Consider the following 24232-nt stretch of genomic DNA (forward strand, 5'->3'; position numbering starts at 1 on the left):
ACCAAATCAAATTTTATCTTTAGAGATAATGAAGTGCATAAAATGGAACAAATGTGTGGATCTCAAACATGTGAGAGAAAAACAGAGCAAGGGGGCCCACGCAAGTGCATGGTGTCCTCAGTTGAGACTACTGTTGGATTAAAGCCAGTCACAGAGTGTCCTCATTTACAAATATTTTCACAACATTCGACTTCCATACTTCCACTTATATGGAAAATTCATATGAATCTGGTGCCAAAGATTATGTCACGTCGTCGACGTCGAACACGCTCTATGCTCACGCGATTCATATAAGAACTTTCGCTGGAGTAGCTCGATTCAACTCGTCAGGCAGACAAAACTAAGAACGGAGGAGGACTGAGGAGACAAGTTATGCACACGGAGATAATTTCCATCTAAGGTAACATGGGAGAGATCGTACGAACTTCTGGTTAAGCACGGATTGGTGGTATCTTTGATATTCCTTGGCGTTGCAGCTCCACCACGACGCTGTCTGTGGATGGGGGCTTGAGCCCAAGTGGCAGCGGCAGCCATGGCTTTGATAGGACGTCCCCTATAACTGCATCTATGCTCTCCGTAGACTGCCACAACATTTATGACTGTGGAGTCAGAAACATAAGGTAATATTGACAACATACTTCAAGCTTTTGCATCGAATGTAATGCCATGATAGATTCAAACTACATCTAGTTACCACTTACATGTGACACGGATAAAGATTTAGTACGTATGCATCATCTAGTGGTGTTACAAGATTCAAATATAATGTAAATAGACCATAGTGTAGATACTTGAGTCACAATAGTAACAATAATGCTAGGATGACGCAGTTAAAGAACCAAGTCGGAAGTTTAGAAGAAATAAGCATCCTCGATTTAAACTTTGTTCATGGGAAGATCCTGGATGAAGGTTGCTACTTGCTAATGATTTTATTTCTTTAGTTCAGTTTTACAATCAAGCGTTATTTGTTTAATTCTTCTTTAGTTTAGTTTAGTTTTACCTTCTAATCACTTAAGTGTAGGCTATTTAGTCTTTACATAAAAGTAAATCATGAGACACTTTGTTCCTAGTTTTGTCTGTGATCATTAGGTTCGTCTAAGTTTTTTAGTTACTGCTGGAAACAATTTGTTCACTGGTTAAATTCGCTACATTCAGTCTTACTGGATGTCAGAAAGCTAGAAAGAAACTAACAGCATTTAGAACAAAGAGCCAATGAACTGATTCAGTCGATGCCTTTTTTCAGCGACCATCTTAGAATTACTTTTGAACGAATGTGATGCGAAGTAAAGGGCTGAAGAAAAAAATCTCACCAGGTGAGATTCCATTAGTGGTTGTACCGGTTTTTGTCCAGTTAGGCCGACAGGGACACCTATGCTTGGTGCTACTCTGTACATAGAAGAAGGTGGTAGTCCTTGGACCGGTGGAGTTGCAAATGTCTGCATCATTGTTTGGTCAAATGGAAACATATCATCATTTATGTGAATCGGCACTTTCAGATTAGACATGAACACGAAAAACCACAGTGATGCCACTGAAAATCAAACAACTAGTATGTTATTAGTAGTTACCGGTTGAGGAAAATGAGAGGGATAGTAAGGCATTCCTTGTGCAGGAACCTACATATGTCGAAAGGAGCCATTAGAACCAGAAGAGTAACCACAGAACAATATATAAGTGATGAACTTACATTTTGGTGGTGACAGTTCCAGAAAGAAGGGTCCCCAGGTAGAGATGGTGGCGGAGGATGACCAGCACCCCAAGCAGGAGGAGAAGGTGACGAGGCTGGATGACCAGGCCACATATAAACCAACGATTGGTTTGGTGATGGATGACCCCAAACATGGAAGGGTCTAGAACGAGACACTGATGTCACTGGGGGGAACCCCGTGGCGGGTACAGCCCAAGAGTTTGCATCACTCTTGCCTGTGCTCCCTGTGGTTCTGTATAGCTGCTTCTTTCGGCTCCAGGTTGCTACCTCTGCTTCTCGAGCTAGCATATGTTTCCTATGAGATCGATACTTCTGCAAATTAAGAGAAACTCATTTGACTACACATTATTGAATTAGCCAGAAAAAAAGTGACAAATATAAGAAATTAGCCAACATAGTAGGCTAGCCTAGGAAAAAGGAAAACTGCAAACTAAACCATTTTACAAATGAGATTAAGAGTTGATGCATCCTGTTTCTGGAAAGGTATGTGCATACTTGAAGGTAAAAAGCAAAAGGTATGTGCATACTTGAAGATGGCTGGCAATATTATGGCGAGTAAGACAATCAGTTCCCATAAGCTCAAGAATCTTTGAAGGCACGGCCTTGTCCACGCCAAGCTGTTCAACTGCTTGAACAAACTGTTTGTGCAGCTCAGGTGTCCAATCCACCTATGCACATAAATTGAGAAGCCATTCAGCATCTTCTTTCCAAAAGTCAAATGAATGCAACTCAGCCTACATCACTCACTGGAGCCCAACATCAATCCTAAACTAATGTTCATAAAACCACCAAACTTAAGATGGTGATAGTAAATGTGCCATGTCATACTCCACAAGCATGATTGTGGAAATTAAGTTGGTAGAAGCAATTTAATGTGTATCGGTTTTCCAAATAAGGAAAAAAAAAATCATATATCGAGCCTAAACTGTTTGAATATAAGTTATACTAGTTTTTTTTAGATTACTTGTAATTACCTTCACTTTCCTCTTCCCTGAAGAACTGTTTGTATGAGCTGATGACTTTCTTCCTTTATCAACTTTTCTGGGATACAGATTAGCCACCAATTTCTCCTTTACACTCACAGTTTCCTCTTCCTGAATTATGCTTGACCCCGAACCATGATTTGAGGCTGATGCCGAGGCAGAAGCGGCAGGAGCCTTTTCTTCTTTGATAAGAATATTTCCTTCATCATCTATGTCAACTTGAACAGATCCAGTAGCATTAGAACTCATCTCCGATTCGTCACAAGCACTAGAAGAGATTTGAGCACAAACTTTTCGGTCCATCTCCAAGTCCAGCTGCATATTTTGGTGATCCCAACAATAGGTCAGCATTGTCAAGCAGATTCCCATTACAGAAGAAGGTAAGAACTCATTACGTTTCATTGAGAAACTAACTGTCCATCAAGCTTTTGTCTTTCACTTTTACTCATTGATGGACACAAAGCATTCTGCAGTATTTTATACATCCATGGTAGTTTACACATGAAAAACTTAAAGTGCGTTATCCCATAATGATGTAGATACTACATTAGTGCAGATGTTATAAGCTATATAAAGTAAATTTGCTGCATACAAACATTCAATAAAATATCTAATAAAAAAATAATCTTTTTCTCTTTCCATAATAGTAATAGAAATTTCTACATTGCTGCTGATATTATAAGCTATATAAACTAGGTTGCACATCAATTCTCTTTCTGGTAGAAAGATGCTAAACTGCATTAGCTATAGCCTATAAATCAATCTCCTTTCCTCCTATTTTCTGTTTTTTATTTCTAGTGTCATTGAATTATAAAGAACTGGATCTCAGAAATCCCAATTTGACTTTATACTTAATTTGATTCCAGTAAACTTTCACAACAAGCACACGAGACCGGATGGCCTAATTTCCCTTATGAGTTAGAGAAACAAACATTGAATTCATATGTCCTGCCGATTTAAATGACAGGGAGATGTAGTCACAAAAGATAGATGCCAAATCCACAGATTTTCCAATGCACATAATAGCCCTAGAAACACAATTAATGACCCCATGCATTAGTGAAATCTTTAGTTTCGCTATTCTCTTTATATAAGACCTTTTGAATCCCCATGCGTTCACATCCTTGAAACTCCATTTTACTCCTCCCACCAAGTCCACAACGCTACATCTAATGAAGTATATGTATGCTGAATAGTAAGAGATTATAATATTATCATAATGTTCCAAAATTATTGGGAATTAAATAATTAGGGACAATTAAAGAGAAGAATATTCACTATACCCTTCTTAGCTATAAAAAACCAACATACACACTGCAAATCTGCAATACATCGGTATTTGTCTAATTAAGGCTCATAAACGCCTAATATTCTTCTAAATTGCACCTCCTATCAACATTGATAAGCATTAACTGCACAACATTTATTCCATAGAAGTGATTATCGGTACAGAAGCACTTAACTTCAGATAAATAAACTCCAATAGAACAACACATTACGCAGCTTCAATTTCAGATAAACTCATAACAACAAATCTCTCGCCGGAATGAGCTGCAAAACACAAAATTAAGGAACTACGAACCTCATGCTCTCAAAGCTCAACTCGCTGCCGTCGAGGATCAGACTCCGCAGCTTCGCCGCCAACTTCTCCGACTCACAGAAACACTAAAATCAGAAAAACCAATTAACTCATCGATAAGAAGAAGAAAAAAAAAAACTGCACCGACTTCCACTCCAAATCAAAAGCAGTAGACACTTTGAAATCACGCCACAAAACATTATCCAGCTCAAAACTCACGAGATCCTCGCGTTTCTTCCGTCTCCGACGGCATGCGCGCGGCGGCAGGTCGAAATCAGCAGCGGCGAGCGGCGCTTCCGTGGATCGGCGAGCTGCGATTTCAGCAGAGATCGGTCACGTGCGCGCTGCGCGGCTCTGATCGCCTCCTCCGCTTTTCGCTGTTTCTCTCTCTTTGCTGAGAGCTAACAGTCATTAATGAGTTTATGAGTGAGAATGAGTGAGTGCCTGCAAAAAGCTTGTGATCATAACTACGTTATTTGTGGCTTCAGTTTCTTATTTTCACTTATAGATAATTATCATTCATTTTTTCTTTTCCTTTTTTAGGTGATAAAAAGTTAAAAGCTTATTTTATGACATATATATTCATAAAACGAAACTCATAGAATCGGACATAGTAAAAGAATGTCGCATTTGCATTAGTAGCCAACGGTCATATGATAATTCGATGCTGGCAATGAATGACGAGGGAATAACGGAAATGATTGGATGAGAGATCGGATCCCCCTTCTCAACCTAAATTTGTTATTGATTGTGTTTAGACCTGCCCAAGGTTTATCGAACGGGCGGTTAAAACCGAAACTGTAACGGTCGGTTACAGTTCCGAACTGAAACCGTGAGAATTTACCCGAACCGAAACCGTCGATTTTTGAACCGTGGTTCGGTTCAGGTTCAAAAATTTTCGAACCGAAACCGTACCAGAACCGCGAAAACAGCCGAAAAACCGTGAAATCAAGCCGGAACCGCAAAAAATTAGCGGTTTGGAACCGTGAAAAACCGCCGGTTCGGAACCGAAATCGACGGTTTTGGAACCGGAACCGTAACCGTAACCGCGAAACACCCTCGCAGTTCAGTTCCGGTTCAACAATTTCCAAAACCGGAACCGGCGGTTCTGAACCGTAACTGTCGGTTCCTGAACCGTGGGCACCTCTAATTGCGTTTAATAAATAAACTACTTTATTTTTAAAAAAAATAATCTACATAATATACTCGTAAGTCATATTTATCAATATTGTTAGTAAAAATGTCAACGGCGCATGCTTGACTATTCGCCTTAGTATAAATGTTAGCTCATTCACATTAATGATAAGATTAAATCATATTATTCCATAATAAAGTTAATCAATTTGAAAATAATAAATACACATTGATTTATGACGTTTCGAGAGTATGCTGTCAGCATTAATATTTGATAGTGTATTTTAAATTTCAATATTCTATTTATTTTATTCGTTTCCTGTTATGTATTTATAATCTTCATTTTGCGATTATAACGATATGGCTTTTGACTAGAGAGTGTGAAATAAAAAGTTAAATTAGAGTATATATTATAGAAAGTCTCATGCATCATTTTGTGCTATTGTACTAACAAAATTAAATACTAGTAGTACGTAATTCAAACGAAATTCGACTAAAAATTACTTGTAAAAAATGAAGAGATTACATTTGAAAGAACGAGGTCTTAAAGATAATGAAAATAAAGTATTAAAGAGAGAACACAAAAAGTAATCAAATGAAACAAATGATTAAGCAATCTTTTAGTGATGATAGCTAGTAGCAAAGAGTACTTTAACAATGCCATAATAATATTTTAAAATAATTTGCATGAATAAAGTTTTAAATCATGCAAAGTAGTATGAAACACACTTTTTGAGGGTGCATATCAATAGTGTTTCAAATAGAAGTTCAACAAATATTTATATAAGGACCAGGAGAATGTACGAGCGGAGCGATCAGTGTTGCACCGTCGATGAGGGGTTGCTCGCATGCATCGTATTGCTGTTTCATTTGCTCTATCTTTTCGTCTCTCTTCATGTATAATTCTCGATCGTACTTGTTCTTCCACTTTCTGTTATAAATAATGGATAAATGGAGTATGGATACTTGATAAATTATACTCCACTATAGTTTTTTTAATAAAATTGAGGGTTCAAAATTTAATTTACAATGAATAAAATTGAGAATTCATTAAACAATTCTAGCATACAAAGAACCGTTATAATGTATAATTCACATGTGTGAATTTCCATTTCCGTTGTATGCGACAAGGAATATTCATTTCCCCAATGTTAATGATTCAAAATCAAACAACAATTCTTGATTTCATCATTACTCTTTTTAAATTATCTATGTAAAGTTTTTTTAAAGACAATCTTCTTTACACTCAAAAATAAAAGTTTCTTCTGAAAAAATACAATAAAAAAGTTACCCAATATCCTTCTTTTTCTACCATTACGTTATATACTGTATATATGAGACATTTGCTAATATTGTTCTACTTTTATCTGCAATAACATTAGTTCATGCAAATTTAAAACTTAAAATAACACACATAAAAACAAAATACTTAAAACACATTGCACACAAAAAAGCACACAAAATATTAAAGAGAAAAAAATTAAATAATTTATATAAAAATAAATTTGCTCCAATTTATAGAATTTGATTATTTTGCAATTATTTTTTTTGAGGCAAATGAATAAAAATTTAAAAACCACGTCACAATGGACTCAAACGGAAACTTTTGGCACCATGCATTAACGGCTTACCGCTCTACCACACTAAGCTAATTCACACACATTATTTTGTACCTAGTATTTTTTTAACACACCATGTGTTGAAGTACATGATAAAATAAGGAATACCTAGTACTTTCCTAAAATAATGTACTAATGGTTTTGATACAAAATGGAAAATTTGCTATAATTTTTAAAAGGAATATTGACATCTAATATTATGAAACTTCCAAAAAATTATGTTTTTCCCATAAATTTTAAAATTAACAAATAATATCACGAACTTTACCCCGGTTTTGTCTTTTCCTATGAATGAAAAAATTCATGTTATTTTAATAGATTGATTTTGGAACGTGTGCTTCAAGAAAAACTATCTTCAAAATTTGAAAAACTTGAAGCTCTCAAAATTGTTGTCGAGAAATTACGAAAAAAAATATGTATCATAATATTATTTGTGTGAATTTTTTTATTGATGAGAAATAACAAATTCGGGGTAAAGTTCGTGATATTATTTTTCAATTTCAAAATTCATGGTAAAAACTCAATTTTTTTTAAAGTTCCGTAATATTAGATGCCAATATTCCTTTCTTAAAAAGATAGATCACATTAGACCTATCATAGAACTAAATATTCCTATGTCATCCTATATTACAATATACACATACTACTAGCATTAATTTGGCATTAAAAATATTATGACGTTTATAGTTTGTGTGGTTTACAATATGAACCTATTATCAGTTACCTAAAGTTGACGTGTGTGCCAAACAATACACGTGAACCTCTTGCATTCGTTGCAAAGTTATAAAAGATGGATTTATTATCTAGGAAAATGAATAAAATTATAAAAGTATAAAAAACTAACCCTAGATAAAAGTATGAGGTTCGATGAATTAGATAATACTATTGAATTTTATGAAGCTTGTTTAGTTGAGTTTATAGGGTCTGATACTAAATTTCAAAACATTAGCATATATGATTAGTTTTAGGATTCTTGATTTTTCTTAAATAAAATTACCCTCGGATAATCTTGAAGCAATTCAATATAGAATAATCTTAAAAATAAATTAATTTTAGTAAACAAAAAGCCGAATTATGTTGCTCTCTATAGTAGGTGAGAAGAATACCACTATGTTTAGAGGTTGGCCCCTTGTTTTTTCAACTAGTCAAATCCATCCTTTAATCATATCTCTTTTTATCTCTCCACATTGTATGGGTACAATTATTAGCATTTTCAAATAGTGTTGTGTTTGTCTTTGTTATTTTCAAGATTCCACAAAAAATACACTATAGTCAAATCTTTGAAATGGGAATATAACTAGCAAAATATATTGTATAGGTCCCAAAAATAGCTCAATTTTGTTGGTCTTGTTTTGTTTTGATTTTTGTTGGTGTTGGATATACATAAAAAGGAAAATGAATAGTACTGTATCAATGAAAATAGAATGACCCCATATGAACAAGAATGAATAATTAAAAGAGAGAGTATTATAAAAAAAAATTGAGATAATAATTGACAATGAAAAGTCCAAAACAGAATTGTGAGGCTCCAAATAAGCCACATAACACCTTTTAGTACTTGTTTGGGTGCTTGCTTTGGGAGCCCCATGCCTTAGTGATTTGTTTCAATTTTCTTTCCTAACATAGAAAATTCCAATTTTGTAATTCCCATCACCTATAAATGCTTTGCCAATTTTGATGGAAATTCACTTCAACATAACATATCACATAATTTCAATTTAAACAAAAAATATTACTCCATCCGTCTCATAATAAATGTCATACTTTCCCTTTTAGTTTGTCCCACAAAAGATGTCACATTTTTTTTTGAGCTCTTTCTCACATTAATATAAATATATTATCTTCTCTCTTTACCTAACACACAAAGCAACATCACCTAAAATCACGTGCCAATCCCCAAATATGTTATCTATTATGGGATGGAGAGAGTAGTATTCATTCGTTAAGTGTTTTACAAAAAAGTGTTTATGTAAAGCCACAATGTGACTCCATCGATTCATTCCATTAGAATGTCTCTAGAACAAAGAGTAAGTAATTGAGAATAATAGTATAAATAGATTTGAGCATTAAAGAGTAATTACTTAGTACTATATTAATTATTATTCTTTTCATAAGACTTTATAAACTATTCTTTTATTGCTGGTCACAATATAACTAGATTCTGTATTTAAATTCAGCAACTAACTATAAATGCAATTAATTAATCATATACTTCAATATCCAAGCTATGCAATTTCTAGTAATTTATTTTTGTTGTCGATCCATCAATGATTATGCATATGCTATTATTGCTCGAACCTTTTAAACATTTAATTGCTGGAATTGTTTCGTTGAACTTGGTATGTTTGAATATTGAAGAGCATCATTACTTTATGTCATTTTGGTAAATTTTGACCTTGTTTTAGCAAAACATAGGGTTCGAGATATATTTCAATCTTATCATTTGTGTTGTGAAATGACGATATTTATGTAGTATTAAAAAAAAAAAAAAAACCACATTTGCTTTCATGAAAAATAAAGTTGCATAGACTCGGGTCACAATAGATTGGGAGTTCGAATCACTTCAGATGCATGAATGCGAACAAGGAGCGGCAATATCCATCACACTGCATCATAACATGTCGATTTTCTTGAACCCGGAAAATTGTAAACCCGGTTTACAATTTTCTTAATACAATTTACAAATCAATATCTCTCATCTAGTTTGCGAATCGCAACTGCAATGTAAGACTCGTACAGAAAAGAGTAAACATGAAATGTCTTCATAACCGTATTGAAACATGTCGTAACCGAAACTTCCTCGACTAAGGGGAACCATTATTGAATCCTCTTGAAAAAAAACTTACAACTCATTATTTTGCTCCCCAAGCTTTGATACTATCAAACTGACCTGCTCCAATCTTGAAAAAAAGAATGGAAAATGTCAATAATAACAAAATGAAATAAAATCAAGCATGCTTAGCATTCATTTCTCAAACAACCTCTAGTAGAGCAGCTCCTCAAATACAGGATCGACACTTCGTCCCCACTTCCCGTGGTACAGAGCGAGGAGCTTTTCCGCTGGAGTTATGCCTGTATTACGAATTTTCACAAAAAAACATCAAGCCAAAATCATAGTATTAAAAGGAAGTCGATTAAGATGAGAAACAAATTTGACAAGATTCCGAGAACTTATGCATGAAAAGAAACTAGTAGCAGTTTGATGGTCGGTGCTCACCTGTATTAACGACTTCCGTCAGTTCATTTAAGAATCCAGCCTCCTTGAAGCCTCTTCTTTCCAAGCCATCCTATGAGAAAGAACACAACGAAAGATGAACAGTAGACACAGAAATAGCAAGACCGCTTAACCTAGCCTTGTCACAGTAATTGAGTGAAAGCTATTACGTAAAAATCATAGGAAACCAGGACAGAGCAAGACAAAACAGGATTACTGTTAATGAAGTCACCTTGGAAATTTTGAGAACTTCTTGCGCGACATGCTTCAGCAAGCCATCACGAAATGGCGTCTTCAGCCCCTCCTTTGGGACCTACTACAAAATTTTAGATTAAAAGGGATCTTCATGGCTAGCTATAAATGAATTTCGCAAGTTCTAAAGGTTGGGATATATTAAAGAGTGTGTGTATTGGAAGATGCAAGAGACATAAATTAGAAATTACAGAGAAGGAAGGTAACACGCTGATTAGTTTTCTGTGGCTCTGCCCATTATTTCATCACAAATCTTCTTTGGTTTGTCGAAGCAGACTAAATTTTGTCTCACCAAATGATTGTTCTACCCAACATTAACTAATTTTGTGAAGATATCTCAAGTCAACTGGAAAGAAGTTATTTTGGAATAACATTGATTCTCAGCAAGATAAACCAAAGTAAAAGCACCTACATCACCTCTGGGACGTGCAGAAATCTTTTAAAATATTCATAGTAAATGAACCAATAGTTTTCAATTAGCAAAGACATACGATCAAGACCTCTTGGATATCCGTTTCTTAAGACATTAAAGAGTGAGGATGTTACCTTATTTCTAAGCATCTCTCTTTCCTCGAGTGTCCAATCTGCTATCATGTCCAGAACATTTTGCAGAGAATCATTGTCATACAAGAGACCAACCTGAAACACAGTAATCTTAGTATAGCAAACCAAATTCAGAGGTCAAAAACCTGAATAAAGACTTAGCAAATTCAGAATCTTGAATCAGTTCATCTTCTATTTTATGAACATGCAGCTATGTCTAGGCTTGTTCTCACTATATCACATTCCTTATCAACCCTACCACCCTTGTCCTTCAATATATGAAGAGCTCGAGAAGTGTCATGCTTAAGGCACATGCAGCACCAATTATTTTTCTTTATAAATCCTAAAAATATTTATGTTCTCATTTTCATAGTTTGATAAACGCAAGCAGATAAACCACATAAACAAAGAACAAGATAAAATACTATGCAGATTAAGAGAATGCACCCAAAATGCAGGTAGTGCACATAGCCGCCTCCAAGGTCCTCCGTCAGCACCCCTCATCTCCAAGTATCTTTTAAGCCTAACCTGGGGAAAGATAATAACTGATATTAGTAAAGCGGGGAAGATAACTGCCAACCATTTTTGCTTAATCATTCACAATACGAACCTCCGGAAATATTGTTGTTAAATGATTCTCCCAGTCGTTGAGAGTTGGATATTCACCTGGAAGAGAAGGAAGTTTCCCAGCCAAAAAGTCCTGCAGAAGATTTATAAGAGAATAACAGTCATGTCATGCCCAGCAGAATTACAGGAAATAATCTAAATAGAAAGAATCGGGTGGAGGTAAATACCCGGAAGGACATTCCAGCACAATCTATATACTTTTTCTTCCGATAGACAAAGTACATTGGGACGTCAAGAGCATACTCTACATATTGTTCAAACCTATGCCAGCAAACAAATTCGCACTAAATACAATCATACAAACAGTCCATTAACATATGAAAATAAAATCATAGGTGCCTCAAAGTTCTTTATGATTTAGTAACAGAATAAGAAAACTTCATATGAGGAATGTCAAAAGGAAACATCTACTTTGAGCTTTTTTATTACATTGTGTTTAGTTGCTATGATTAGTTAGATTTGTATCTTTCTATTATCAACATATACATGCCAAAAATCAAAAGTTAAAGAGAGATTATTCTGGGAGATGTGACAAAACTCGTACACCTGCTAACACAAACACACAGGCTATTTAGAAATAGTACTGTAGAGGACTTACCCAAAGGAGTCATCAAAGACAAAAGGAAGCATTCCAGACCGGTCATTGTCAGTATCTGTCCATATTTGGCTGTGCAGAAACATGAATTATCATGTCAACAACTTATTAAAAGCCAATATCAATTACATATAACTCAGGGCAGTAAAAAACAGAACTATTTTAATCATGGGACATCATAACTACCTTCTCATGCTAAGATATCCGTTTGGTTTCCCTTCAGTGAATGGTGAATTTGCAAACAATGCCGTAGCTATCTATTTAATAAAAACATTAGATCCAATACATTAATTATTTCCATCAAAAGAGTAATGTCAACTTACAGGCTGTAAGGCAAGACCAGCCCGGAATTTCTTTATCATATCAGCTTCGGAATCAAAATCCAGGTTCACCTATATAAGACAAAGTGAGAAATGGAAGACTGAACATAGTATATTGACATCCAACTTAAAATTCAGCATTACTCCTCACCTGGACAGTACATGTTCTAAACATCATATCAAGTCCCAGCGACCCAACTTTGGGCATGTAATTTTTCATGATTACATATCTTCCCTGAGAATAGTTATGTTGTCAGCAGTATAGATAGAAATTCAACAATATAAGAATTAAAACTTGTACAAACATGGAAAGGACAATATGCAATACATTATACCATAACTAAGGAAACATATATGCCATGATGAAATACAATATCTCAAAACATATGAGAAAAAACAATCCGGAATTAAGATATGTACAATTGATTGAAACATCTCAAGAAAATTAAAAGATCAGTGTGCAGTGAAAATTGGAAATTCTACGTACGATCAGTTAGAACCGCGATGAGAACATGCCAGACATAGTAGTTGTCTAACTGTGTCCAAATCTACAACTCAATTCCCCAACATGGTTTCTATCTATTCTATAGGTATCTAGCTAATAATAAGTGAGTAATAGCACTTTTAGATAGTCAAGACTACAAGTTATGCACCAATTTTGTTTCAACATATATATAGACAAGTTTGACTTGAAGACGCATAAATTCCCTTCATTTAAGTAATCCATTTTTACCTTCTTTCACCTATTTAAATTTTCTATCTGTTTCTCTATTCTAAATTTTGCCTCTAGTATCAATATCTTATACTATGTTTCAAGAACAATTTCTTAATCCCTGAGCAGAGAATGGCACAATAACTATTTGACACATTTGCTCAATTCTCAAGCCATCATGCAGAGACATTATCTTTCAAATTTCAATCGCAACCTTCTCAGAAAATGAGATGGAGATATGCTGTCATGCTGTGGGCATTGTCTGAAAGTTTGTCATTAGCATTCAAGAGAATGGCACAATAACTATTTGACACATTTGCTCAATTTTCAAGCCATCATGCAGAGACATTATCTTTCAAATTTCAATCACAACCTTCTCAGGAAATGAGATGGGGATATGCTGTCATGCTGTGGGCACTCTTTGAAATTTTGACATTAGCATTCAAGAGTTGTGCATATGGCATCATAACATTATCATCAAGAGTATTGTCAAACGTGTTATAACTTGCATTATATGTAGAGAGTAGATGATTAAGTTTCTTATTCCTAGAAATTTCAGCCTCAAGATATTTTGAAATTTAAATATATGAGTGCAAGTGATGTTACCTTGGGCATTATTGGTATGTCTTCACGTCTCCATTTGGGCTGGAAGCCAATTCCTAGAAATCCAATCCCCATTTCTTCTGCAACAGCCTTAACCTGAGCATTTCATTAAACTTATATCATCCAGTGTATTTCATTGAACTGATTATTATCCCTTGAATTCAGATTTTTAAAGAGAATTTCTGCAAATTCAATGGACTGGGCATCGGGAGGTTCTTCGCAAAATTCGATCATATGCATCATGCATGAAATAAAGGCACCTAATTTAAAGGGCCCATGGGCTGAACTATACTTCTGAGGAAAGCTTCTCTCATTTAAGGCGCATTGCGATTCTGAATAAATCTTTTTATAATATGATAAAAAAAACATATGATTTCGTGATAGAAATCGATTCTAGCCAATATCATTCCCACTAATTCTGGTTTGTCATTACATCTAAAAGGAACATATTTATCAGATGAAATAACTTTTCAAGTTAAAGAAGTCAATATGTGCAAAACTATGGTTCCTCTTTTAATGCAGTTGAGGTAACAAGAGACAATCATATGTTCATCCAGGCCAAAGCATATCAGAAAACAAACAAACAAATGAAACTTCCGTGTAAGAAACAGATTACCAAAAACACTAGATTCCTCAAACTTTGTACCACAAAACAGAACTACTAACCTGATAGAGATGAGAATTGACTTCAGCACAAGTTTGGTGCAGAGTTTCAAGGGGTGCACCACTAAGCTCAAATTGGCCACCAGGCTCCAGCGAGATACTTTGATTATTCTGCCAGTTATTAAAAACTTAAACAATTTTAAGTGTGTCCTTAGCATCATAGAATTCAGATACGAGAATAGTGTTGTTCTAATTAACTTAATCATTAACTTGGAATTAAGTCAGGCAATATGTGTCCTGATAGAATAGGAGTTTAGCAATTAATATGTATTAGTAATTGCCTAATTTTACATGGAAACCAGTGTGCATAGCGTAGACAGATTATTTAGGAACGACCACATATTTTTTTGGGAATTGAAGAAATAAATAACGTACCTGTTTGAGTCCAATAATGTTTTCACCTTCCATTATTTTATCCCAGTCAAATCTCTCAGATATACCGTTAAGAAGCTCTGCTATCTGTTCATATTTCATGGGGTTTAATGTTCCGATCTCAAACCCAAATTTTTCATGTTCAGTGCCTATCCTGTACAAAAGAATGATATATGGCTTCATCAATTATCAGATTTTATTAAAATAAAACAAATAAAGTATGCATAATCATACTATGTTAACTAGAAGTTGGATTCTCATAATGAAGCAAAATCCATCCATAAAATTCAAATAAACAAAAAAAGTACTGGTGTTTGGAACAACACGAAATGCTGAATAGCAACTCTAGAAGCACATCGGTACATATTGAAACTGGAGAATACTTTTGTAAGAACAAGATGCAATCAAAATCTTAGTACTAAGAAAAGCTATAACTTCAACCTCCAGTTTTCCTTGGGTTTGCAACCCGAAGCAAGGTAACCTACGAGATCTTCCTTTGTAAGTGGCTCGGTCGAGATAACAGCATCTTCTGTAGGAGGACTTGCAGCAACAGTTACCTGGCGCCCATGCCTGCTTCCCAGTCCAATGCCTATGGAACTTGAGCTTGGTTTCACCTTCAGGGAACTCCAATAAGGGGACCGCATTCTGGCCGAGTCAACTGTGTTGGCAAAGCTATTAACTCCATTTTGCCTAATTTTACACTGTATAATCCTGGAATGAATGCTGTGAGATGACCCAGGATGGGACATCAATGCCATGACTAGCACCTGCATAAAAACACCAAAGAACCAATATTGGGCTTAAGAAAAATGTTCTCACAATCAAATCAACACACTGGCACATAACAAAATATCCAACAACACGCGTTCTCGACATTTTTGTCATGAAAAAATTCATTCAATTACGCAAATCAGTGCCAATTATATCATTCATTCAATTTTCAAACTAAGTATGCAAAACCTGCAAATCAAAGCAATACTGATTCTCATGGTAACGGTGCAAAATATTATCTTATGAGCCGGAGAGGCAGTAGCGGAATGATCATCAAAATTCTAAACATGCTGATGCTCAGATTAACCCTGTTTCAGTGTATGTTCCACATTTTTTTCCATAATCAGAAACTTCACACAATTTTTTAGCTGGTGCACATATGTTAACGCAGATACACACACACAATTCACCAACAATTATAACATCGGACTTGAATTACAAATTCTCAGCAGCTCACTTATTTCCGTTAACTAATTAAACAATTGAGAATAATCCACAAGTAGGAGAAACTTAAACTAGTGTAAATTAATATTTAAATCGAGAAACACACAGAATCCATGGCGTAGAAACCAACGCCAGAAAAATCCGAAGAAAAAAAAAAAGCACAATCAGTAACAGTAACACTCAACAGTAACGAAACAAACTCGATACCTTATCTACCTTTAATCGACCTCAAATAAGCAGAATCAGAAGCACAAGTCACAGCAGGAAAATGGCGCGATTGAACAGTAGGATTTGGTGAGCAGAAACCTGAACGAAAGAGGGAAAGAAGGCGATGGGGCTACTATAATGTGCGGCGCCGTTCACTCTTTTTGCTGTGGTCCATTTCATTTGTCATAAAAAATTTTGTAAGTTTATAAATGAAATTCTACTTTCTATAAATAAAACTTTTTATAAAATAAACTTCTCTTATAAAAAAAACTATATTAGTTTTTAGGAGGTGATTAAATTCAAACTCTAAATATTATAGAAACGGCAAACTATAATTTGGACAGTTAGAAAATATCAATAGATATAAAATACTAGCAAAGAAAAATATTAACACAGTGTCAACCGTTGATAATGTGTTGACATAGTGTTAAAATTTTGTTAATATTTTTTGTTGTTGTAATTTTGTCATTTAGTTTAGAATTTGTATAATATTTGACTGCGTATTGTATTTTTAAAGGGAACAAAGAGTTATATCGTTGACAAAATTATATGAGTATAAAATGTTAGAGCTATATGGTTAATGTCGTCAATCCTTTTTCCCCTCATTTTTTTGACTTTTCCAGTTTGCCTAGCTAATTAAGTAATTATTTACTGGAGTATTAGTTATTTTTCATTTTTTCTTTATAAGAAATGACCTGCTCTTATTTTGAATTTATTTTGTAATGACATATTTGGTAGGGATGATAACTCATCCAGGATGGAATTTTACGAACAATATAAAAAACAGCGATACTCATGACTGTCCACACGCCTCCAAGAATAGAAACTAAAAAAAAAATTATAGGAGTACAGTAGTAGGTATTTTTTAGATTTCAAATTTGTAAATTTTTAAAATATTTAGATTTTAAACTACTTTTAGTATTATTAAAATAGAGCAATAGATTACTAATTTAGGTTTGCCTCTAAATAATTTTGGTGGAGAGAATGAGGGAAGATAAATTAAGATCGTAACTTATAACGGTGTCTACTTATTGATAAAAAAAACTTAATTATTTACATTTAATCACTTCATATCCTAGTAACGGTGTCTATGTCTCCCCACCATTCTTACACCGGCCAAAGAAATTTTTTATTAATGCAGCCAAAAATATTTAAAACATTATTACGAATATATGTATTTATATTATGGGGCAGTTTGATATAGGTAAGACAAATAAATAAAATATGATAAAAACATAATATTTTAAGTTATTTTTGCTTATATAACTCTAATAAAATATGATAAAAATATAATATTTTAAGTTATTTTTGCTTATATAACTCTAAAATAGATGATTATGTATCCTACCAAACTTTTGATCTAATCAGATATCATTATATATACAATCAGTTTAAATACAAAATTAAATAAAGTGTCTTATTCACATTGCAATCATCGATTCATTGTTTGACTATCAATCCTATATGGAGTATAGTATTTTTTTTTTTTAATTTGATACTAAAGAAATAGGCTAGTAGATGATGATTTTAATGCATGATCATTAGTAAAGTAAAATAAAAAAAAATGAAGTTAAAATAATGTACTAGATTGATGAGACTCATAAATAATAAAGTGAAAGAATTAAAGGATAAGATATTTCTGTAAATAGATATAAATTATTTTCATGAGACTATATAAAAAGAAAAATTGCCTATTTAGATAAGATGGAGGAAGCATGTTAATAATTAATCATTGTTTCACTCTTTGCATGCACATATATATATATATATATATAGTTTGATTTAAATCAAAAGGTAAATATCTGATTGATAGTAGTACTTCATCTTTTACCACTATCTTTTGCATCACTTGTTACTAACAAAAAACACATTATTTAATTTAATCTCTAGCTACCTACCTAATGTATAAACTATAATGGTGCAAAATACATATAGAAAATCTAATGGGACCATCAACTTAGGGGGGTTCGGTTTGTAAGATTGTATTCGAGATCAAATTTTGTTCATGAGATTCAACTCCACAACTCAATCCTAGATGGATAATCATGGGATAATTAACCATAGCTAACCCTCTTTGACTACAATAATCTCACAACTCAATCCTAAATTGTATCTTGCTATTTTTTATCTTGTAAACCGAATACCACCTTAATATTAATAAATTGTAATTTTGACACGAATCTTGATTAATGCATAATAAGATCACATTGATCGCATTTACTCCGGGAGTAACTTTGTCCGAATTCATAAAAAACTTTTTTATTTGATTTCCATACTTAAAACATATATAGTCAACAATCACCATAAAACTCATAAAATTTTATGCCGAAAAATAAATACTTCCCAACATAGAATGGAGTCATGTTTAAATCGAAAGTTCATCCGTGTAAGAGCATTCACAATGGATGCCCGATCGCGCGCCCGATCAGCCGAGATCGGGCTCGGGCGTGGTCGGGCATCCATTGCAAGCCCCGGTCACGCCCGAGCGCGATCGATCGCGAGCCCGATCGATCGGGCGTGAGATCGGGCGCCCATTGCAGAGGCGCGCCCGATCACGCGTTGGCCCGATCAACGCGTTTTTGTATATTTTTTTTCTTTTTCAATTCTATAAATATACCTTAATTTCACTCATTTTTCACACAACTCTCACACATCTCTCTCCATTGCAATATCTCTTTCACTCACTTTTCCAAAATGTTTCCCGGGGAAGATATTGGTCGGTCTATGGAACGCGCAATGTTTGCTTTCGGGAACCAGATTCTCGCCGGTATTCGTGCAATACATGAGCAAGAGCAAGCCGAACAACAGGCCCAAGAGCAGGTCCCGAGGCCCATCCGCCGACGGACATCCGTCCGTCAAGAGCATGTCCTAGCTCATCAACGTCTGTTCGAGGACTACTTCGCCGAACATCCCCGGTGGGGCGCGCCGGTTTTTCGCCGACGGTTTAGGATGCGGCGAGAGCTGTTTCTCCAGATTGTTCACGCGTTGGAGGCGCGCGACGAGTACTTCCAGTGGCGGGAAGATGCGGCCCACAGAAAGGGTCCATCCTTGCTGACGAAGTGCACGGTTGCGCTTCGTCAGTTGGCATACGGCACTACGGCGGACATGTTCGACGAGTATCTTCACGTCGGGGTTACAACTGGCCGGGAGTGTCTGGTAAATTTTTGTGCGGGCATTATTGACGCCTTTGGCGCCACATATATGCGCAAGCCGAATGCCCAAGACTGCCAGGACTCTGATACCGATGCACGATACGGTGCACGGCTTTCCTGGAATGTTAGGGAGTATTGATTGTATGCACTGGGAGTGGAAGAATTGTCCTGCAGCGTGGAGAGGCCAATTCACCAGTGGGTATAAGGGTACCCACCCGACGATGATCCTTGAAGTAATCGTTGACCACAGTCTTTGGATTTGGCATGCTCACTTTGGCGTGACGGGGTCCAACAACGACATCAATGTGTTGAACTCGTCCAGTCTCTTCACCGAGCAATGCAATGGCAACGGTCCGGTTATCAGCTTCACTGCCAACAGACGACATCATCATATGGGGTACTACTTAGCCGACGACATTTACCCGAGATGGCCAGTTTTCTTGAAGACGATCTCCTGCCCAACGGGTGCGAGGAGAGAGTTTTTTGCGGCAAAGCAGGAGGCTTCACGGAAGGACGTGGAGCGAGGATTCGGTGTGCTTCAAGCGCGTTGGGGAATAGTGAAAGGCCCGGCTTGTTCCTGGTAAAGGCATCATATCGCCAATGTCATGTACGCATGCATCATCTTGCACAACATGATTATTCACGATGAAGGTCGTGCAGCTAGCCAGTGGTCCGACGATGAAGCCGCTCCGAGCGCAGGTTATGCAGCCCCGCCGGTCATTCGAGGTTTACCCTATGGACTCAGCGAGAGATTACAAGCTCAGGAGAGCATGTGCAACCAACAAGCTCATCTTGATCTCATGAACGACATGATTGAAGAAGTTTGGACACGTAGTGGTCGTTGAAATTGTGCCTCTTTATTGTAACTTTTTTTAGAAAAAAATTAAGTAATGTATGTTTTTTTCTAGTTCTTTAATTTAGAAGTCTAATTTTGCTATTTATAATTGGTAAACATAAAAAAAATTAAAATTAAAATTGAAATGAGAAATGGATAATAGATAGGGCATGCACTAGGGCTCCACCATTGCAGAAAGATAAGGCATGCTGACGTGACAACCACTAGGGCTCTCACTGGGGCATGCACTAGGGCATCCATTGTGGATGCTCTAAATTCTCTATATATTTATGATGATCATAAGATAATTCACATTACAAAAAGTTAATCAAGTCCAAAGCTTCACCATCCTCATCTTGTACACGAAGCAATAAGTAAGAACAATTAATTCAGAAAAGTTGAAATGTCGTCGAATTGGTTTTTCCTTGGTCGAAAACTCCCAAGAACTATATCGGCGGCGGAGCTCAGCCGCAAGCCGGGGGCACTTTGGGCACCCCTTGCCGCTGCAGCTCCACCACCACGCTGTCCACGGACGGCGGCTTCAGCCCCAGCGGCAGCGGCAGCCACGGCTTCGACAGCACGTCTCCTATCGCCGCGTCCACGCTCTCCTTCGACTGCACCCACCATGATTTTTATTTAGATATACTATTAACCACAATAAATCAAACTATTTTTTTTTGTAAATTAGATTTGTTTGCTATGTTAAAAACAAAGAGATTTTTCTATCGTCACATGCTGCTTAATTGCATCGTCTTATCTCTCTATACATGGTCCATACACACTTAATTGTCTCACTATGAAAAAAGTTTATCCTAAATAGTAGTATTAGAACTATAAAATTTGTAGATATATAATTTAATTGTTTGTAAAATCACGAATTTATGTAAATACTGGTCTGTCCCGCTTATTTCAAAATTGGAATGACAAAGAACAAAGTTTTTAAAAATTCTAAATCGTCTCACGACATACTGCCGGGCAAATACGATGTTAAATTGGTGTACACGTATAACATTTTGGGTGATTTGGATGAATAGCGATGCATATGTGTATTAATTGACGACGCCCGCGACTAAAATACCTTATTTTGAGCATAAGAAAGTAAAAAATAACACAAATTCGGTTAAATGTGACAATTGAGAGTTTTTGAAATTTTGTGATTTATAATTCAAAATTTGAAAGGCGTGGACAAATAGAAAATGACCTACTAGTACTATTTTTTTAGAATGTATACTTATAAGTAGAAAAAGAAAATATATAAGAAAAGAGGCTCACCGGATGAATGTCGGAAGGGGGTTGCGGAAGTGTTTGCCCCGGTGGAGGCATCGGGCTGCCGATGCCGCCCTGCTCCACTTTGTACATGGCAGGGGGCGGCGGTATGCCTGCAACCGCCGGAGTTGGAAACCTCTGTGAAATATTGCAAAACCCATAAAATTATAATCTATTTATTCATACAACATACAGATTAAATTACAGTATACCGAAAATTCAATATTACCGTGGGCTGCAGATGCGGCGGGAAGCAAGGCGTACCCTGAGTAGGCACCTACATAACACATAAGATGAGTCCTTGACTAATCAATTAATTGCACGAGGCTAATTGAAGATTGCATGTGACAAACTTACATGGTTGTGGTGGTGGGGTAGCCAAAACGGATGGTCAGCCGGCGGCGGCGGTGCCGGATGCCAACCATGCGGTGGCGGTGGCGGAGGGGTTATATGCTTTGGCCACATGGGCATCCCTGATTGGTCGACGGATGGGTGGCCCCACACATGTAGGGGTCTAAAATGAGGCATTGGATTCACCGGCGGAAACCCCATCGTTGGTGCAATCCAAGGGCTCACATGCTCTCTCTTCCCGCCAGAGGCGGCAGCATACACCTGTCGCCTCTGGCTCCAGCTCGCCGCCTCGGCTTCCCGCGCTAGCAAGTGCTTCCGGTGGGACCTGTATTTCTGCATAGCCCATCCATTATTCCATTAGATTATATTTTATGATAATACTATTTGAAGGAGAAAGAATAAAGGGAAGCAAAATCGGAATAAAAAAATTTAGCAAAATATGTGACAAACTTCATAAAGAAATAAAACTGTCCAAATTTCTAAAAGACAAATATTTGCAGACAAGTGCAGAAATACTGATACTATTATGCAGAAGTACTGAAAACAACAATAATGGGTCCAAATTTCTCCAAAACCAAAATTAATCAGACTTAGTAAAATTTGATTACTTAACCATAAATATAAATAAACATACTTGAAGATGACTAGCAATATTGTGACGAGTGAGACAATCGATTCCCATGAGCTCGAGAATTCTCGAGGGAACGGCTTTGTCAACCCCGAGCTGCTCCACCGCCTGCACGAATCTCCGGTGAAGCTCTGGCGTCCAATCCACCTACACCAAAAATTCATTTAATTTGGTAAACACACACACATTCTGGCTAAGGTTTCATTAATTTTGAAAACTACATTTCATAGGAGGAGATTGGATTGCAATTTGCACACACAGATTCACGTGACCTATATATATATATATATATATATATATATATATATATATATATATATATATGCATATATGTATCCTTTCCCATGAATCGCGGGAGAGTCATAAATATGAGAGAGAAATTTTGGGGGAAAAATTCAAATTCGGATAAACCCTAGCTATGATTAATCACGATTAATTACCTTAACTTTCCTCTTCCCGTTTTTGGATTGAGAGATCGATTTCCTTCCTCTCTCAGTCTCCTTCAACGGATTATCGATATTCGCCACAGCTTCCTCCTCCGCCTTCGCCGCCGCCGGAGGAGGAGGAGGAGTCATCTTCTCCGAGGTGTTCTCGTCGTCGGATTTGTCGATCGCCGCCGCCTTCGCCTCCGATTCCTCGCTCGAGCCGGCGGAGAACTCCGCGAGGAGCTCCGGATCCATCTCCAGATCCGGCAGGACGTCGCCGTCGCTGATGCCGAGGAAGAGATCGTCGAAGTCAATGCTGTCGAGCAGATTTCCGCCGGAGAAGTCCGGAAACTCGCTCTCGTCGATCGAGAAGGCTTCCATCTCGCCTTCCCTCTCATTCGTATGCTTCCTCAGCGGCGACACAGCCAGCATTACTAATCCGATCGGTTAGCGTCTCGTTCTCGCTTAATTTTCGCGCAATCGGTAAATATGCGTTGGGATTGGATTGGTTGTGATGTAAGCTTTGGCAGGAGCTGAGCTTACACGATTTTCGTCGATTGAAAATTTATCGAATTTGAATCTGAAGCAGTGCAAATTTTTGCCAGTAGAGAGAGAGGGGGAGGAATGAGATGTCCACCACAATTTGGCTCTCAAGCACAGTTTGTTTTTATGCTATTGTTTTTTTGGTTTTATGTGTATTATATACATATATGTATAATGTTTTCCAACATGTACGTTGTACGTATGTGTGTGTATGTGTGAGGGTTTGTGGATGGCCTTTTTTTGAAGTTTGAAAAAAATCTGTGTGAGAGTGTAAAGCGTTTGCTCGTGAGTTGAAAGAGAGAGGCAATGATATGTTATAGTATTAGCTAATGTATATCTGTTGTACAGTAAAATGATAGGGATCTTATCTGTGTACAATAGTAACGTAGACACGGTCACGTTGTATACGACCATCTCCAACTATACATCAAAACGAGTAATCGTTTTTCAGTTAATCGTACTATAGAACACAACGAAATTGCATCACAAAGACAACTGAGGAGGAAACTATGGATAAGTGTTGCAAATTTGCAATGTTTGACGTGTTGAAATTAGGGTTAAGTAATCCTAGTATATTCCTTTTTTGTATAATTGGTCACTAAATGGAGTAATTAATTTGTTGGTTTGGTCAATCAGCCTAATTTCATAAATAGAGTTTGGTCAATTAGTCAACTGTATTCATTGAT

The 24232-nt window shown here is 36.3% G+C and overlaps 4 protein-coding genes across 7 annotated transcripts; 1 reads left to right on the plus strand and 3 right to left on the minus strand.

Annotated features, from left to right (window-relative positions):
* Positions 1-71: 71 nt before the first annotated feature.
* Positions 72-4736, minus strand: LOC125186112 (probable transcription factor GLK1). 2 transcript variants are annotated; one of them, XM_048082430.1, is made up of 8 exons: positions 4490-4736; positions 4274-4356; positions 2683-3006; positions 2236-2376; positions 1688-2020; positions 1569-1616; positions 1311-1436; positions 72-581 (listed from the first exon to the last, which is right to left on the minus strand). In XM_048082430.1, exons 3-8 carry the CDS (start codon positions 2992-2994, stop codon positions 432-434), a joined length of 1110 nt encoding a protein of 369 aa, XP_047938387.1. In that variant the 5' UTR covers positions 2995-3006; positions 4274-4356; positions 4490-4736; the 3' UTR covers positions 72-431. The 2 variants fall into 2 exon arrangements, with proteins under 2 accessions (XP_047938387.1, XP_047938389.1); XM_048082432.1 differs by lacking the exons at positions 4274-4356; positions 4490-4736 and adding an exon at positions 3087-3109.
* A 4894-nt stretch (positions 4737-9630) lies between these two features.
* Positions 9631-16519, minus strand: LOC125189142 (glutamate--cysteine ligase, chloroplastic-like). Of its 3 annotated transcripts, none has more exons than XM_048086378.1 (17): positions 16356-16515; positions 15366-15691; positions 14928-15078; positions 14556-14663; positions 13893-13985; positions 12726-12809; positions 12578-12646; positions 12441-12511; positions 12258-12326; positions 11827-11920; positions 11643-11732; positions 11480-11560; positions 11036-11128; positions 10470-10550; positions 10241-10310; positions 10005-10095; positions 9631-9923 (listed from the first exon to the last, which is right to left on the minus strand). In XM_048086378.1, exons 2-16 carry the CDS (start codon positions 15680-15682, stop codon positions 10007-10009), a joined length of 1560 nt encoding a protein of 519 aa, XP_047942335.1. In that variant the 5' UTR covers positions 15683-15691; positions 16356-16515; the 3' UTR covers positions 9631-9923; positions 10005-10006. The 3 variants fall into 3 exon arrangements, 2 of the variants coding, with proteins under 2 accessions (XP_047942335.1, XP_047942336.1); XM_048086379.1 differs by having other exon boundaries at positions 16347-16515; XR_007170830.1 differs by lacking the exons at positions 9631-9923; positions 10005-10095 and having other exon boundaries at positions 10256-10310; positions 10470-10553; positions 16356-16519.
* Positions 16520-19641: 3122 nt separating this feature from the next.
* LOC125188220 lies at positions 19642-20343 on the plus strand. Its single transcript, XM_048084982.1, has 2 exons — positions 19642-20029; positions 20150-20343. The coding sequence occupies exons 1-2, from the start codon at positions 19642-19644 to the stop codon at positions 20341-20343; spliced, it is 582 nt and encodes a 193-aa protein (XP_047940939.1).
* Positions 20344-20522: 179 nt separating this feature from the next.
* On the minus strand, positions 20523-23660 carry LOC125190263 (probable transcription factor GLK1). The gene is made up of 6 exons (XM_048087520.1): positions 23019-23660; positions 22585-22725; positions 21957-22283; positions 21829-21876; positions 21606-21737; positions 20523-20947 (listed from the first exon to the last, which is right to left on the minus strand). The coding sequence occupies exons 1-6, from the start codon at positions 23433-23435 to the stop codon at positions 20798-20800; spliced, it is 1215 nt and encodes a 404-aa protein (XP_047943477.1). The 5' UTR covers positions 23436-23660; the 3' UTR covers positions 20523-20797.
* Positions 23661-24232: the final 572 nt, after the last annotated feature.

This window comes from Salvia hispanica, chromosome 5 (assembly GCF_023119035.1).
Source record: "Salvia hispanica cultivar TCC Black 2014 chromosome 5, UniMelb_Shisp_WGS_1.0, whole genome shotgun sequence".
Classification (NCBI taxonomy): Eukaryota; Viridiplantae; Streptophyta; class Magnoliopsida; order Lamiales; family Lamiaceae; genus Salvia; species Salvia hispanica.

What these genes read in the sequence shown, in the direction of transcription:
- LOC125186112 (XM_048082430.1), bottom strand. Translation starts at nt 2,994, where the DNA reads ATGGACCGAAAAGTTTGTGCTCAAATCTCTTCTAGTGCTTGTGACGAA. An exon ending in CCTCTCATTTTCCTCAACCG is followed by an intron (nt 1,437 to 1,568) that starts GTAACTACTAAT and finishes ACAATGATGCAG; the next exon opens with ACATTTGCAACTCCACCGGT. An exon ending in CACTAATGGAATCTCACCTG is followed by an intron (nt 582 to 1,310) that starts GTGAGATTTTTT and finishes ATGTTGTGGCAG; the next exon opens with TCTACGGAGAGCATAGATGC.
- LOC125189142 (XM_048086378.1), bottom strand. Translation starts at nt 15,682, where the DNA reads ATGGCATTGATGTCCCATCCTGGGTCATCTCACAGCATTCATTCCAGG. An exon ending in TTAGAACATGTACTGTCCAG is followed by an intron (nt 12,647 to 12,725) that starts GTGAGGAGTAAT and finishes TGTCTTATATAG; the next exon opens with GTGAACCTGGATTTTGATTC. An exon ending in TAACAACAATATTTCCGGAG is followed by an intron (nt 11,561 to 11,642) that starts GTTCGTATTGTG and finishes ATCTTTCCCCAG; the next exon opens with GTTAGGCTTAAAAGATACTT.
- LOC125188220 (XM_048084982.1), top strand. Translation starts at nt 19,642, where the DNA reads ATGCACTGGGAGTGGAAGAATTGTCCTGCAGCGTGGAGAGGCCAATTC. An exon ending in GGACGTGGAGCGAGGATTCG is followed by an intron (nt 20,030 to 20,149) that starts GTGTGCTTCAAG and finishes TTCACGATGAAG; the next exon opens with GTCGTGCAGCTAGCCAGTGG.
- LOC125190263 (XM_048087520.1), bottom strand. Translation starts at nt 23,435, where the DNA reads ATGCTGGCTGTGTCGCCGCTGAGGAAGCATACGAATGAGAGGGAAGGC. An exon ending in TACCCCACCACCACAACCAT is followed by an intron (nt 21,877 to 21,956) that starts GTAAGTTTGTCA and finishes TGTGTTATGTAG; the next exon opens with GTGCCTACTCAGGGTACGCC. An exon ending in CCCCTTCCGACATTCATCCG is followed by an intron (nt 20,948 to 21,605) that starts GTGAGCCTCTTT and finishes TGGTGGGTGCAG; the next exon opens with TCGAAGGAGAGCGTGGACGC.